Raw genomic sequence first — 15492 nt, forward strand, 5'->3', positions numbered from 1 at the left:
TATTTATACATATAGCCTCTTTCACCCCTTCTAGGACAGAATCGTTGAGTTGTTGGATGACACTAGTGTCAGGTAAATGGAAACAAACACTTTTTGGTGCTTGTGACCCCTAATGCAGGATCCACGATTATCCACAGGTCCAGCACCTGTCAGCAACTCACAGATTACTGGAGCAGAAGCATAATCCTCTCTGACTCTAAAGAATTATTCTAAGGCCCTAGAAAAAGCAGAGGTAAATGGCTTAGGCAAGGTGGAAAGCTCTCAAGCCAAGGCTATCAATTAAAATAAAATTAAAAATTTAAAAAAACAGAGAGGTGGTGAGCAAGGCAGACCTCCCACAGATGCAGCCGAAGCAGGATTTAAACTTCTCCTGCAATGGAGCATCTGGACTCCTTCCTTGCCTTTCATAGGAAAGGAATCTGGAGGTGCAAGTCCAAAACTGCCCAGCCCAGTGCTGGGCACACAGATGGCTACATCCAGCCTCTGCCAGCCCGCTGAGCTGCTGATATTTCATCTTTGTGATCTGGAAACTGTGACCCACAGCAGGCAGAGACAGCCCTTGCAGCTCCTACCACCTAGTGGCTGCAAGACTGAGCCCTGCTGGGGCTCAGCCCACCCTGGGCAAATAAAGCTGCCCTTGCTGGCAGGCAGCACTTAAGCTGCAGCTGAGACTAAAGCAGGCTCACACTGAGCACAGAGGCAGCACAAGAGAACAGAAAACCTGTCTGAAAACCACCAGTGGCTAATGTAAGCTCAGAAAAACCTCAGCCAGCTCTAAAATAGGCAAGCAGAGGTAGCAGGAGGATAAATGAACTCGGGTAATGGATTGCCGTTTTGGGTACTTGCGCCTGCTCAGATAATCATAGAATCACAGAATGGTTTGGGTTGGAAGGGATGTTAAAGATCAGTTACAACCCTCCTCTCCTGTACAGGGACACCTTTCACTAGATCACGCTGCTCAGAGCTTCATCCAGCCTGGCCTTGGACACTTCCAGGGATGGGGCATGCCTGGAATAATGCTGCATTCCTGGCACCACACGATGTCACACTGTGCAGCACAGACATGTCCTAGGCTGTTAAAGTCAGCCCCAGGCTGCTTAAGCCAGAGGAAGAGTTTGCTGGTTTGGGTGGGATATTGTAAAAGAATCAGAATTCAAATGGTCTGGATCCAGCCAAATTCTCGGACCCTATGAGTGTTCTATCTTCAAACTGCAGCAGCATCTCAGGCGTTTCCAAGAGCCTTCCTTTTGAGTTTCCATCATTTCCTCTGGAACTGGGATGGGGCAGGCTGTAACTGGACACCCCTGTGTCAGGTGCAGCCTCACCAGTGCCAGGCAGAACAGATAATGACTCTGCCAAGTTCCTGAAGCAGCCCGGCTCATAATTTAGCTCACATTCCATGGGGCTGCACTGCTGGCTCAGACTGAACCTGGCACCTACCATAAACCCTGTCTGCCTTCCAGCTGGGCTACTGCTCTGCCAGTCAGTCCCAGCCTGTCTTGATCTTATGGGACCAGGCTTTGATTTGGCCTTGACAAATGGTAAGAGGCCTCAAAATGGCTAGGTCTTAAAAAATTCCTGAAGGCAGGCCCAGTAGGTCATTGTATATCCAGGATCTCCATGGCACACTGGAGTTGTGTTTTGTTTTTTGTAACATTAACCATTAATACCACATTTTGAGTCTGAGCTGTAACTGTGATACATGTGATGTGGTTTCTATGAAATTGCAAACTGGGTATTTGTGCTACCATGACCCCAGTGCATAAATTTTTAAATATGGCTACAGGATGACATTTTGAATAAGTGGTTACTCTTTTTATACATATAATGGTTTATATATATAGGTATCTTTTTCTGCTAAGGTCTTGTTAATGAAGGAGATATCTCCATGCCATACAAAGAATAAACAGAAACCCCAAGTTTGTATCAGCCTGGTTAAGCCTTCCTGGAAGGACAGTGACCAGTGAATACCATGGTGTTATAATAATTTCTCTACTATAGCAAAGAGGTTTAATTGTGCTTCTATAAGCAATTTGAATCTGGTTATTCTGGATTGAAGTAGGTGCCACTGAGAGCAGACCATGGGCAAAAGAAGTCATGAACCACCTTAATTTGAAATCTGCATTTCTTTTTGTAAACACTTCCCTTTTTCATGTTGTTTATCATCAGAGGAGAAGTGGTTTTCTCTCACAGACAATGAAGCAAAGTGGGATTCAAGTAAAAGAGGAAAGACTGGAAATAGCAGGGTCCTGCTATACAAGCACTACTCCCCTGGCACCATTTCAAGGACTGACCAGCTGTGTGCTCAGGGCACCAAGGGCTGAGGGGGTCTTCCCTCTGCTCCTCTGATGACAAGCTGGTCCAGAAACTCCTGTTCCAGGCTGCTCTACTGTTTAGCAACCTCCTTTTAATTTCCAGTCTAACTGTACTCATGGCCAGTCTAGACTAATTTAATCTTAACCATTATCTTGACAGCTTTGTTTCCCTCCTCAGTGTTTGACATCTGCAGATATCAATCAGATCCTCTTTTTGCTTTCAATTTGCTAGTCTAAACAGGCTGAGCTCTCCCTTTTTCTTCCTCTTTGCAAAACAGACTGCAATTACTTCATCAGCCTAGAAAATCTTACTTACACCCACAGCAGACTGCATTGAGTTTTTTTGACCATGATGAACAGTGCTCACACAGTGACCTTGAATCTCCCCTAAGTTCATAAGAAGCACTCTGCACAGCCCAGGAGCTGTTTTCACATCCACACTGCAAATTTAGTAAGCAAAGCCATAGGAAAGGCCATATCAATAAGTGGCAAAACCCACATTTGACCTCAAACAGAACACATCAAGACTGGACATTTCTGATATTTCAGGAAAGGCATTACAAGTTGAAATAGCATGAAATAAAAGTTTTTTTGGTTACTAGTGACAACAGTGAGCTTTAAGTTTCATTTTTGCTATACAGCACAGCTGCTCTGTGAACCATCTGAGCTGTGTATTAAATAAAACCCAACACAAACCATCTAATTGGGTAGGTGAGTCTACCCAAAGGCTCCACCCTAAATGAGCACAGCTCTTCACCTCCTCAGCTGGCTGTTGCATCACCCCAGTGAAAAGAGAAATGGGTGGGTAGCTGAATACATTTGTCTGCTCTTTTTTTGGTTTTTTTAAGGTATTTTGGCTTTATGTAGGAGGAGCAAAGCTGCAATTAAAAGGACAAGTTTCTCCTACTTCTTGTAAGAGGAAAACAAGCTCTACTGCCCTTTAGCAAAGAACAAAATGCAACTGGAAAGGAGCTCAGGCAGTTTTGAAGAGCTACACTGCAGAAAACGCTTTGGTCCTAATAACAGCCTGGCTGAGGGATTCCCAAATTCACCTTGCCATACATGGGTGTAGCCACTGCCTCCATCCCAGCCACTCCTCCCTCTACCACCCACACCAGCAAGAGGCTCCCAGCCACCAGCACACACCAAATGAGGCTCCCAGCCAGGCACTCAGCCCACGTTCTGTCCTCCACTTAGGTACACAGGGCACAAGGGACAGCAATGCTGCCATTTGTTTTCCCTACACCAGAAGAAATACCAACCATGGATCTGACTCAGTGTCCAGCCATGTCAGACAGACCCTTTCCAGTAACCCCAGAAGGATCTTTCCTTCAGTTCTGAGCAGTCTACAAAGGCTGGCAGAGACTGCAGGCTACCTCCAGTTCCAAGTGCAAATCTTAAAGTTTGCAGAAAACTCAATGCAAATACAGTCTTGTTAAAAATTCAGGCAGCAACAGAGCAGAGCCTGAGATCCCAAAGGACACTGCAGGTGTGCAGACATCTGCACTTGGAAACATTCAATGGCATGGAGATGTTTCCAGGGAAGACACAGAGAAAGGCTTTGTGGTTTACCAATTTGTTAGGGAGCTTAGAAAAGGCCAGGATTTTATTTGCCAAATGCCCAGCAGATGTCTGAGGTGCAATATAGCACAGTGCTCTGTTCATCCTCAAGCAGAGAGGTTTCTCCTAGGTCTGAGGTGGACATTTATAACAGGCCAGGGGCCAAATACACAGCAAGATTCCTCATGCCAGTCAGTGTCAGGAGGAAGGCTGGCTGTAGGAAGGCCTGGGCTATACTTACTGGAGTCTGGAAGCAAGAGTAGAGCTTGGTGAGGAAGGGGTGGCTCCTGGCTAAGGACAGGATGCGTTTCTCAGTCATGGTGCATTCAACATCATCATCCTGGAGAATGACATCCTTCTTCAGCACCTTCACTGCATACAGCTGCTCACTCTCCTTCATCTTGGCAAGCATCACCTAAACCAAAAGGGAGTGTGAATGGCAAGGGCTGAGCCCTCTGAGCAGCACAGAGCCTCTCACACCTTCCCAGGCTGGAAAGGTCAGTCATCTCATGACCAGGCTTGTGGACCAAAGTGAGTCAGCCTGTTAGCATGGGCATCAGTATACAATCAATGACACATGCTACGGCCTGCAGCAGGCTGCTCTGGACAGAAATACCCACATGCTGCTCCTGTCTGGCACAGGGCTGGCTGGTAGAAGGTCACTCACTGTGCCAGCACAAACTGCCTGAGCAGAGCCATTCATCCCACCTCCCTCCTCAGTTACAAAACTCAAACACAGTCTTTCACATCAGCTTTGTGGCAAAGCAGAGAAACAAAACCACCATCTCACCACTTTTAAAAACACTGCCTTGTTGCCTTTAAAGGAAAAGTCTTTACATGCTCCAAGAAATGCTGCCCAAACGGGTGTTAGCACACACACTTGCAGCTCCTGGTATGGGCCCTGGCATGCAACTGTTCCTTCAGGTGCTAACTTCTTTTTTGTGATATCCAATTCTTCACTTTGCTGTCAGCTTTCTTTCTCTTCCCTTTTCTCCCTGCTCTCTGTAGCCAACTTTGTTAGACAAAGCAAGTGCCACTTAGTAGTTGCTCTGGAGTACCACTGGACAGCCTGTGTACCATGTTATGAAATTGCTTCATCTACCTTGGGGCTTCTTAAATAAGGAATGTGGTTTCTCACAAAATAGCCAGGAACAACTCTCACCTTTCCAAAGCTTCCCTTTCCCAATACACGAAGGAAGGTTAAGTCTTTGATCCCAAGTTTGTTTGCTGAACTTTCACTAATGTTGTTGCCATCCTTCAGGCTGTCTTTTCCCTGATGTTTCAACGTAGATCTAGAAACCAAATTCTGTGGAAGAAAGGAAAGAAGTGTCAGTCTGCAGAGGAATTGTACTTCTGCTTCAGAGGTGCTCACAGGTAGTCAATCCACCAACCAGGGCATGTGGGCCCTGTGCAGGGGCACTTTATGGCTACCGAGACAGAAAGTTGTGTTGTTAGAATCACACAGCTGCCACATGTGACCAGCCAAACTCAGCACTGCTCAGGGCTGTGCTGACACTTCATGTGCCTGATGTGGGCATTTTGGGTTGTAAATCCACTGCCCAGCACATCACAGATAATCACAGAATATTCCGAGTTTGGAAAGGACCCATAAAGATCAGCAAATCCAATTCCAGGCCCTGCACAGGACCATCCCCAGGAGTCAAGAGGCAAGCTTGACTCTCTCCATCTTTACGCCCCACAAAAAAAAAAAGAGAATGAGTGGGGAAATCCAAGTCTTCTATTTACCAGCAAATTAAGGAGGACTGCATCGTTTCTGCAATAGGCAAAGTGCTGGTGAGATTTAGAACCCTAGAATTTCTTATGTTTCTACTCGATTTAAAGACTCTTACTCAAAGCCCAGTTCAGTGGAACCCCAACTTCAAAACATGTCTCTTTTCCACATCTGGGAGGCTGGCTTGCTCCACTGCTCCAAATTTGATGTTGTTCATTCCCATGTGAGGTGCTGCATATTCAGGAGTTGTACCAGTATTAGCACACATTTCTAGAGCTTGTAATTTTGAAGTACAGAAAGATCAAGCCAACCTCCGATGCCCTGTGCTCACAGCTCTCCAGGTATGCATGTGCATACAAACGAGCACTTATATTCAGTTTACTGGTCTGAACAAAGTCACAGGGACTTCGTGAGCTCCATCTTGTGACTACTTTGGTGTACAGCAAAGTTCCTCCTGCACAGGAGATTCCTCTCCACGGGCAAAGAACCAAGAGCACTCACAGAAGCAGACAGGTTTGTGTTGGAAGGGACCTTCAAGATCATTTAGTTCCAAATCCCTCCCATAGGCAGGGACACCTTCCACCAGACCAGGCTGCTCAAAACCCCATCCAACCTGATCTTGAACACTTCCAGGGATAGGGCATGCATGTGCAGTTTCTCTGGGCAACCTGTGGCAGGGCCTCACCAGGCTCACAGTAAAGAATTTCTTCCTAATATATTATCTAAACCCACCCTCATTCCACTTAAAGCCATTCAGGATTGTCCTTACAGCACAGTCTGAACACTTTCCTAGATCCTTTAGGTCATAAATAACAAGAAGAGATCATTAAACACCAAGCACAAATTTTTTTTTCTGTTTTCATCCCCTTTTGATGTGAAGATGATGCAAACAACAAGTGATAACAAGTGCTGATTTTTGCAGAACGGAGAAGGGAGTATGGGATTTCCCTGTAACTCCCAGGATAACTGTTCCCCAAACTGCTACAGGGGAAGAGCAAAGATAAGAGTTTACTACAAACCAACTGAAATCAAAAGGGGCAGCACAGCCTAATGAGACTTCTAGGCTGACACAGCATGATGTGGTTGATCAGTATGGCTGGCTAATTGTATGAGAAGACTTACCACGTTTGGAAATTATGGTTTGGGTTCTAATATTTACTTTTTGTTGTGTAGACAGGGACCACAGATTTTTGGCCAGGGATGTAGTGAAGAGTGAAATGGTTTCCCCAAAATCACACAGAAAAAGTAACAAAGCTGGGAAGGGAATTAGGCTTCTTCTTGAGCTCTTTTGCTCTATCACAAACCATGCATGCAGAGAGCATTTGTGCTTGCAGTAAAAATAAAAATTAATTATGACATTAATTATATTGATCACTAATTAATCAGGGGGTCTTATTCTGCTCTCATTTGTGATAAGCAGGTGAAAGCATGTTGAAGAGTCACAGCACTGTGACAAAGCAACACTTAGATTAAAACCTGGATGTCAGACCTCTATTTTCCAGGTGAGGCATTTGGCACAAGCCACAGACCAACTCCTGCAGTCCACCACCCAACATTACATGTCCTATGGGAAGCCTCTGCCTCCTCCTACACCCATTGAAAAACTTGATTGCAAATACTTTAAATAGAGAAGGAAAGAAAAAAAATACTCACTGAATTTGGGGAAATGCTTCCTGGTTGCAGACCCATGCAGGCCAAGGTTTTTGCAAGCTCTGCTGAGTTCACCCCACAGTTTGGAGCAACATTAAACTGGCATCGGATGTGGACGTTCATTTTACAGACTGACAGGGGCAATGGAAAGTAAAAGCAAAGGAACAATTAAAATAACTTGGAGGGGTTTACTGCTGAGATACAATTTACTAATTCTACTTCAGAAAATACACCCATCTGCACCTACCCTGTATCTTTAAACTAGAGGGATTTTTGCTACTGATCTAAGTAGAAGCAAAATTAGGACTCTTGTAAGAGAACCAGGAACAGACCCCAAACTCTCCAAGTTTGAGGATAATAAAGGATACCATTATTGCCTAAAGCTTTTCATAAGCACGTATTTTTTAGGTGCATAACTACCATTGCAGCTATGTCTGTAAGTACAATTAGTATTTATAATGCCACAGAATTCACAACAAACATCCCCTGCATTTTCCTGTGTCTAATTTTAAATGCAGCATTCAATGGGAAACAAAAATCATTCTTGCTCTAACTCATGGGTACACACACACCCTCTTGTGGGAGATGAAGGCAAGGATTTTACAGTCTAGATCACTGCAACAAAAACATCAGAACATGCTTAGTCATCAATTAACAGGCAGGGCAGTCAGCCTAAAGCAATGACCTTTTTTTCCCCTCGGATGCCTTTTCACTGCCTTATCTCATTAGTTGAGGAAAAACCTTCAGGTAAAGGGAAAATACAAATCCAGGAAGCAGAATACTTTTAATAATGCAAGTTAAACAAAGCTGTGCTGAGAGTGCAAGGTAGAGTCCTTCTGGCAGCCAGAGATTAAAAAGGAGATCAGCCTTTTTTTTAACTCTTACAAAGATAAATATTCATTGCTCAGCTTTCTCCTGAAGGTTGCACAAATCAAGCCCACACAAGAGTCTAAAAAATAAATGTATTTTGTGAGAAGCTGCTCACTTTTACACTGTAGACCCTGTCTCATGATCCCCCAGAGCAAGGAGCCACAGTGGTCACAAAACGTCGGGACTTTGTAGTTGTGGATTCTGAATTTATGAGGAATGTTGATCCCGAACCTCTGTTCAGTCACCTGCAGCACCAAAAGGAAAGCTGAGGTTTAAAATTCAAACATATATTTATAAGCTGGTGTTCATTTAAGTACAGGCATTTAAGTGCAAATCAAAATAATTCCAAGTGAGAAAATGTCCCAATCCATCACCTCACTGAGGTTTTTGGCAAGTGAATACTGAATTGACAGCCTCACCTGCTGTGTGCCAGCCCTGCTTTCCTTGCTGGCCGGGCCAGACTACCTAGTAAAGCAGATTTTAGAATAATGGCTCCCTAGCCAATTTTCAAGACAAGTTAGAATTAGATTATCTCAAAACAAATCAATACCAACTGCAGTCTGAGCTACAGCAATTTTTAGTCATGCAGTTTTGAAATTATTGACTTGCATATCATGTGCAAAAACATGTAACTTTAGGTCGAACTGTTGATTTTATAAATTTTAACACAGAATTGCTTTCACAGCTCCTCCTAAAATTCTCATTCCTCTTCTTGTAATTAACAGCCTTTCAGGCACACATTTCACTTTACCATTTGCACTCATCCCCTTTCTAACCCTGTTCTTTTCCAATTGTAAACCATTCAGATCTCAAGGACACCTTTAAAAAAAATATTCCAATGGCTGAAGAAACCAATCCCCATTTAGCACATTCATCACTTTTGACTTTCTTTCTCAACATGCAGATCCTGGAAAGCTGAGGTGGAGCCCACAACTCTATTAAAGAAAAGTCAAGGGTGTGACTGGAACAAGAGGTTCAAGGTGAGCGGTGCCTCCTCACTTCTGGCTTCCTTTAAAGTAGTTTAAATGTGTTATAAAACCTTCATAATCCCGAGAGAGGGGCGAGGACATTCACTGTTTAACTTGCACTTTACCCTTAGGCTTCTTAACTTACTTTCATCTGGCTTGTCAAGGGGTCATTTTAAGGACTTCAGCTCAGCAGTTTGGAGGCAAGAAATAACAAACAAAGGCAATTGCATGGCACAAAACCCAGAGCTGCCTCGTGAATAAAGAGATTTGATTTTTCCTCAAACAGTTATTGAACCATTTCCAGTTCCAGAAGTGAGACATGCAATGCACAGGGCAGTGTTAGGCGGGGATGTTACTCCCATCAAACACGGCCAAAAGTAGCAAAAAAGAAAACCTTCAGAAACATAAGTTATGCAAGGCTTCTTTATTACAAGGCATTTCACAGAGCAAAGATGTGGAGTAACAACTTAATGATCCTTTCAGGCAATCAGAAAAGAAAAAAGAGGCAAAACAAAGTGGTTGGCCAGAGAAATCCACATTAAGAACCGGACACCAAATTTTGATTGCACCACAGTTAATCATGCAACAAAATTACCATGGAAACCAGTGGATTTGCTACTTATTGATGTCTTGATATCTGACTTCTTAAACCATGTGCTAGTGCAAACAGTTAATGGCATCAACAGAACAACAAATGGATGACATTGCATGGCTTTTAAGCAGGTCCTTTTCACTCTTTCCCAGTTTTAAACCCATGAATAAAGATAACATAAAGTAAATCCTCTTACAGGACAACCCCAGCAACCCAAACAAAGAATGATGACCCAAAATAATCAACATGACTTTACCTTGAGATCGTTCTTGTTAGTATTGTTTTGGCACGTGCAAGCTGTGACAATGAGGTGATGGCAGCGCTTGTGTACAACACAGGTGCACACTAGGAAATAAAAGAGGCACACTGAAAAGAGCCCTTGGAAGACTCAGAACACATCAGTCCACCAGCTGGGCTCCTTAAGGCTCAGATGCATCATCAGCACACACTAAAGATGTGAAAAATAACTGGTGGCTTGGAATTTACAACAAATCTGGAGATATATCTTCAGCCTACTACAACAAAAATTCTGCACCGGATCATTCACACACCCTAGAAAACAGTTGCCTATATGAAATATGGGTGATAGATACAGAAACAACAGTGTAGCTTCTCAAACTACTCAAAAAATGCTGTTGAAATAATTATCCAGTGAAGAGTGTTTTACACAGCAATATCCATTTTGTCTACATGCAGCTTCCTTTCACAGGACTCCAGGGCCCTATTATACTGCACAGAAAATACTGTGTTAGGCTATATGAATGACCATGAAGCAGGTAGTTCTGGGAAAAAGAGAAAGGCAGAATAAAGGGCAAGGTAGAGCAATAATGAAATGCAAACAAGCACCACATACATCCCCACAGCCAGTCAGCCAAACCATGCATTCAGGCACAAGTGCTGAGCCAGCCCATGAAGTCATAAACTCCTGAATTTTACTTTTGTTGAAGTTCTTAGGGAGAGAAAGGAGGGTGGCCACTCTAGCAGGGTACTTTGTGTCCCAGTACCAGCTGAGCACTATCCTGAAGGGGCCCTGGGTGCCTCAAGCCCAGCTGCGTGTTGCACGTAGCCAGCAACTGAGTGGAGCTGCACAGGATGAAGCAGAAACCAGACACTCAGGTGTTTGCAGGAATGTCAGTGGCTGCTCCTGCAGCCAGCAAACCTGACAGGGGCTCAAAAGCCCAGGTCTGGCTGCCTGGGGAGGAAGAGGAGTGGCGACTCCAGAGCAGCTCACAGCTGCAGGATATCCCAGCAGCATGGGAAAGCAATCCCAAAGCAGCACATCCCACACACACGGCACGCAGGAGCGCAGCACCTTACCTTGGCACTGGTATCCCTGCTTCCCAAACACGCCCCTGGCCAAGAGAAAACACAGACACGGTTTAATGGCAGAAAGATGGTCGTCTTGCAGATTGTTTACAGAAGGCAGAGCCAAAATGCAGGAGGATCCCAAAATATCAGATGCCATGGCAGAGCTGCCCAGCAGTAGTGGTGCAATCCAGCACAGGGGTGTGAGAGCACAGGAGAACACTGCACAGGCATGGCTCCCAGGGCAGGCTGTCAGCGTGTCTGTATTCCCCATATTCCCCCTCACTCTCATTTCTCAAATACTTCACTTCATTACAACACACACCATACATATTAGACTGAACCCAGCAGCCCACACCTTGTTATTATCTCTCCCACTCCATGTTCTTTTGAGGCATATCTACATTTTTCTCCTTGCTCTGCCTACTTCTCCACGTGCAACACCTCACACCTCTCTGATGGCTTTTCTGTTCTCAGGAATTTTCTCTAAACTGCCAAGCAACGTTTTTTATCTCAGTGTAATTTCAAAGCTCCACTCCAGTGAGTAGAGTCTTTCTTCAGGTTGCTTCATTGTTTTTTTTTTCCCTTGAAATAACATCTGTGGTTACAGGGGAGGGACACTGCCACATCCCCACACCAAACTAGTTTGCTTCCAGCATCCAAGATACACATCACCTCTGGCCTCTCTGCAGCAGACTCCAGTTGGCAGCACAAATGTACCCTGCCAAACCTGATGGGGCACCACATCAGTAAAGTCCTCAGTGACATTCAGGACTGGGGGTGCCTTGTCCCCACAACACAGAGGACGGGGGAGCTGTGTGCCAGGGTGTTTGGGCTGTTCTTACCAGATGAACTCCCTGCAGTGAGAGCAGTAGGTGGGCTGTCTCAGGTAGGTGGCCATGAACTTGTGCCCGTTCACCTGGTGCACCCGCCTTCGCATCGCCCGCTGCCGCTTCCGAGTCAGGTTCTTGAAGATCCGGTCCCTCTGCGGAGTCCCTGTGCAGGGGGAGAAGGGGAAAAAAGGGCAACAAAACATGAGGGTCATCACACACAGTTATTGCTTCTGGTTTTGCTACAGCATTCGGTTTGGGCCCTCAAGCTAAGGAGGATGTGGACCTGCCGAAGCAAGCCCAGAGGTGGCCATGGAGATGATGCCAGGGCTGGAGCCCCTCTGCTGCAGAGACAGGCTGGAAGAGCTGGACTGTTCAGCCTGGAGAAGAGATGGCTCTGGAGAGACCTTAGAGCCACTTCCAGTGCCTAAAGGGAGCTACAGGAGAGCTGGAAAGGGACTTTTGACAAGGTAATGGAATGACAGGACAAGGGGTAATGGCTTCACACTGAAAGACAGCAGGTCTAGATTGGATGTTTTGAAAAATTAATGACTGTGAGGGAGGTGAGGACCCTGGCAGAGGTTGCCCACAGAAGCTGTGGCTGCCCCATCCCTGGGAGTGTTCCAGGACAGCCTGGATGGGGCTTGGAGCAACCTGGGATAGTGGAAAGTGTCCATGCCCATGGCAGGAGGTTGGAATTAGACAATATTTAAGGTCCCTTCCAACACAAACCATTCCATGATAAAATGCTTTCAAAAGCCACAATTACATCCCTGGTTTAGAAGTCAGGGGACTGTGGTCTAGAACAAGGATGGCATCTGGGCCAGGTACAGAACTTAATTGCAATGTCCCAATTAGCTCAAAATTGTAATTTTCATCTAGAAATATCTGCCTTTTGCTATCTTCCTCTCACTCCTCTCCCATGTTGAGACATGCCAGTAAGCTACTAATTCACAAGCTGTAAATAGACCAGAAACTCAAGGCTAATGAGTTGCTATAACTCACAGCCTTTTGGGCAGTAACTCCTGAAAACACAGCTACACATAACTAACTCACCACCACTACACTTCTGAATGAAAGCAGTGCCTTTCTTTGAGAACAGTGTTCATCCACCTCTGGTATTCTCATGCTACATTTCTCTATCACTATTTGCAGCATTTTGGCATGGTTCCAATACTTCCTATATTGGCTAAAAAAAAAAAAAGGCTACTTTTTCAGTGATGCCTAGTTGTTTGATATGTGCCACACTCAGCTTTCTTTAAAGGGTTCACTTTCTAAAGGTTAGGTAATATTTGATAGCTCTGAAAAGCAGGGATCCAGGAGCTGCTGGCAATTGAATTGACAGTTCAAATCTGAATTGTCCCAAAACTTAATTATTTTTAGAACAGAGTAGACTATTTCAGTTGAAAGGGACCTACAATAATCATGTAGTCCAACTGTCTGACCATGTCAGAATACACCAAAAGTTAATGTATTTTAAGAGCATTGTTCAAATGCTTCTTAACTATGACAGGCTGTGGGCACTGACCACCTGTCTAGGGAACCTTTTCCCACGTCTGAATCACCTCTTGCTAAAGAAATCCTTCCTAATGCCCAGTCCAAACTCCTCTGGCACAATTTAATATCACAATTTAATTATCTATCAATATAATTTAATGTTTTTACTGAGTTTAGTTCAGCAACATAACAATTTCCTAGCAAAGTTCAATTTACACAAAACAAGTGTCTCTCAAAAGGCATGAACTGAGCTGTAGATCAAGAGAGCCATTCCCATTTAGGCAGCAGCTGTCCAAAATGTATATCCCAGCCAGCTGGTCTCTGGGATCCTCACACTGACCTGGCCAGACTCAGCTGAGCTTCCCAGATCAAAGCCTCATCTGGGGCACACTTGCCTCAGAAGAAAGAAATGAAATTTGCAGTTTTTTTCAAGTTAGTTAATTTTCAAAGTAAAGGCCCTGAAAACAAGGGCATTTTTTTTGGGGGGGACAACACACCAGAATCTGCCAGAGGTGACTGTGCAATAACGTTCTGTGTTCAGGACTGTTGTTTTGAGCATGGACTGGATGCAAGACCAAAGCCAACTCCTGCCAAATTATATATATAATATGTTATATATACATTATATATATTCTATATAACATATATATATTACATATAATATATATATTATATATCTGCATGGATATAATTCCACAGGAAGGGACGAGTCTGAGAATTCCCAGAGCTGTGGATCAGCAGCAGGACCCAAAAACAGCTGTCACCCTCCCACCTACCTCCCCACAAAAAGGGGCCAGAGCAATTCCCTGCTTTCAACTGGCTTTGCTGATTAACCACTGGGGGGAGGGGGGTGGTGGAAATAGAGGAAAAGCTGTCAACCTGATCAAGGCCTGAAATGTAGGATTCCCACATCACAGGCATATTTCCTGGTCCTGTTTGTAGGAGTCATCATAAGGAGAATCATCCTGTCAGTCTGAGCCACTTCAAGGGGCTGTGAGCCACAGGATGTATTCCTCTTGGTACTCTGGCTACAGGCTTAGAAGCAAAGCCAGCTGTTGTGCCTTATTTTCTTTTTCTAGAGTCGGGATTAAATGAGCAAGACAGTATTTCTTGTTTGGACTCAGATGTTTATTAGCTCTTACTTATATTATAGTCTCACAAACCTTGAGTTCTACAGAACTTCAAGCTAACAAACTAGAGTCCTTTTTTTTTTCTACAAGGCTTTTTAAGGATAAACTGCCTAATTATGAAATGTTACCTAAATAATTTTTACTTCTAACCCAATAACCAACCACCTGCGGTCCACAATGCAGACTTTTTTACCTAATTACACACTATCACCCAAACCTGTGATGAAGAAGGTGAAGAAGGACTAGCTTGTGCCCTTAAACCTCCAATTTGCTTTATATATGTTACTATATTCTAAAACCTTAAACTTCAAGTTTTCTACCACGTGATATGATACACTTTTATTCAAACTACACACCCATACTCTTACTTCTATCATTCAATTTTGGAAGACTTCTTCACGGCCTTAGGTCAAATGCACTGTTCTCCTAGGGGTTAGTGCCTGCCAGCACAGAAAGTCTAAAATTCTCAGTGACCAGGGTTCCAACAGCCAGCCAAAAAGCTCACGGGTTTTCTGCTGAGTTCTCCCAGCCATTCATGCACGTGTCCTTTCCACAGGCACTGATGGAAACTCCTACCCGATGGCATCACTGTGACACAGAGCATGGTTCGACTTCAGGACAGCTTACATTTATTTTTTTAATGGATGCACGCTATAAATTAGGATTTTCCCATTTAAACACGCCAAGAAAAAGGATGTGGTAAGGCTGATCCAAGCATTTAAGAGAAACCTGTTTTCCTCAGTGCAGAGCTCCAAGCAGCTGGGCAGAGACTGGCACAGAAGAGCTTGCCTTTGTAGGAAAGTGCTTAAACATGTGTTTAATTCCCACTGAGGTCAACAGGACTCAGGGGACCACAGGAATTGCCAGACTGAATCAGAACACTGGTCTATCTAGTCCAGCATCCTGCCTCTGTCAGTGGGCAACCAGAAACATGTGACAGCAAGATGGAGGAACTCTGCAGCTGGGAGAAAATTTGCCTCTTTCCCACGCACGAGATGTCATTTTAATCTCCAGAAGCGAGATCTGATTTGTGGAGGTTTAAT

At 44.4% G+C, this 15492-nt stretch overlaps 1 protein-coding gene across 2 annotated transcripts in view; it reads right to left on the reverse strand.

The window, feature by feature from the left end:
• The window catches only part of PRKCH (protein kinase C eta), a 113699-nt gene that overhangs the window by 55078 nt on the left and 43129 nt on the right, over window positions 1-15492 (reverse strand). For both annotated transcript variants that reach the window (XM_014871373.2, XM_088166341.1), the window contains 7 exons: window positions 11838-11988; window positions 11005-11039; window positions 9944-10032; window positions 8243-8372; window positions 7261-7388; window positions 5038-5181; window positions 4117-4290 (listed from right to left, as the gene is read on the reverse strand). In XM_014871373.2, the coding sequence (XP_014726859.2) occupies window positions 4117-4290; window positions 5038-5181; window positions 7261-7388; window positions 8243-8372; window positions 9944-10032; window positions 11005-11039; window positions 11838-11988 (851 nt within the window). The remainder of the gene's footprint in view (window positions 1-4116; window positions 4291-5037; window positions 5182-7260; window positions 7389-8242; window positions 8373-9943; window positions 10033-11004; window positions 11040-11837; window positions 11989-15492) is intronic.

This window comes from Sturnus vulgaris, chromosome 6 (assembly GCF_052056855.1).
Source record: "Sturnus vulgaris isolate bStuVul1 chromosome 6, bStuVul1.hap1, whole genome shotgun sequence".
NCBI classification, from domain to species: Eukaryota; Metazoa; Chordata; class Aves; order Passeriformes; family Sturnidae; genus Sturnus; species Sturnus vulgaris.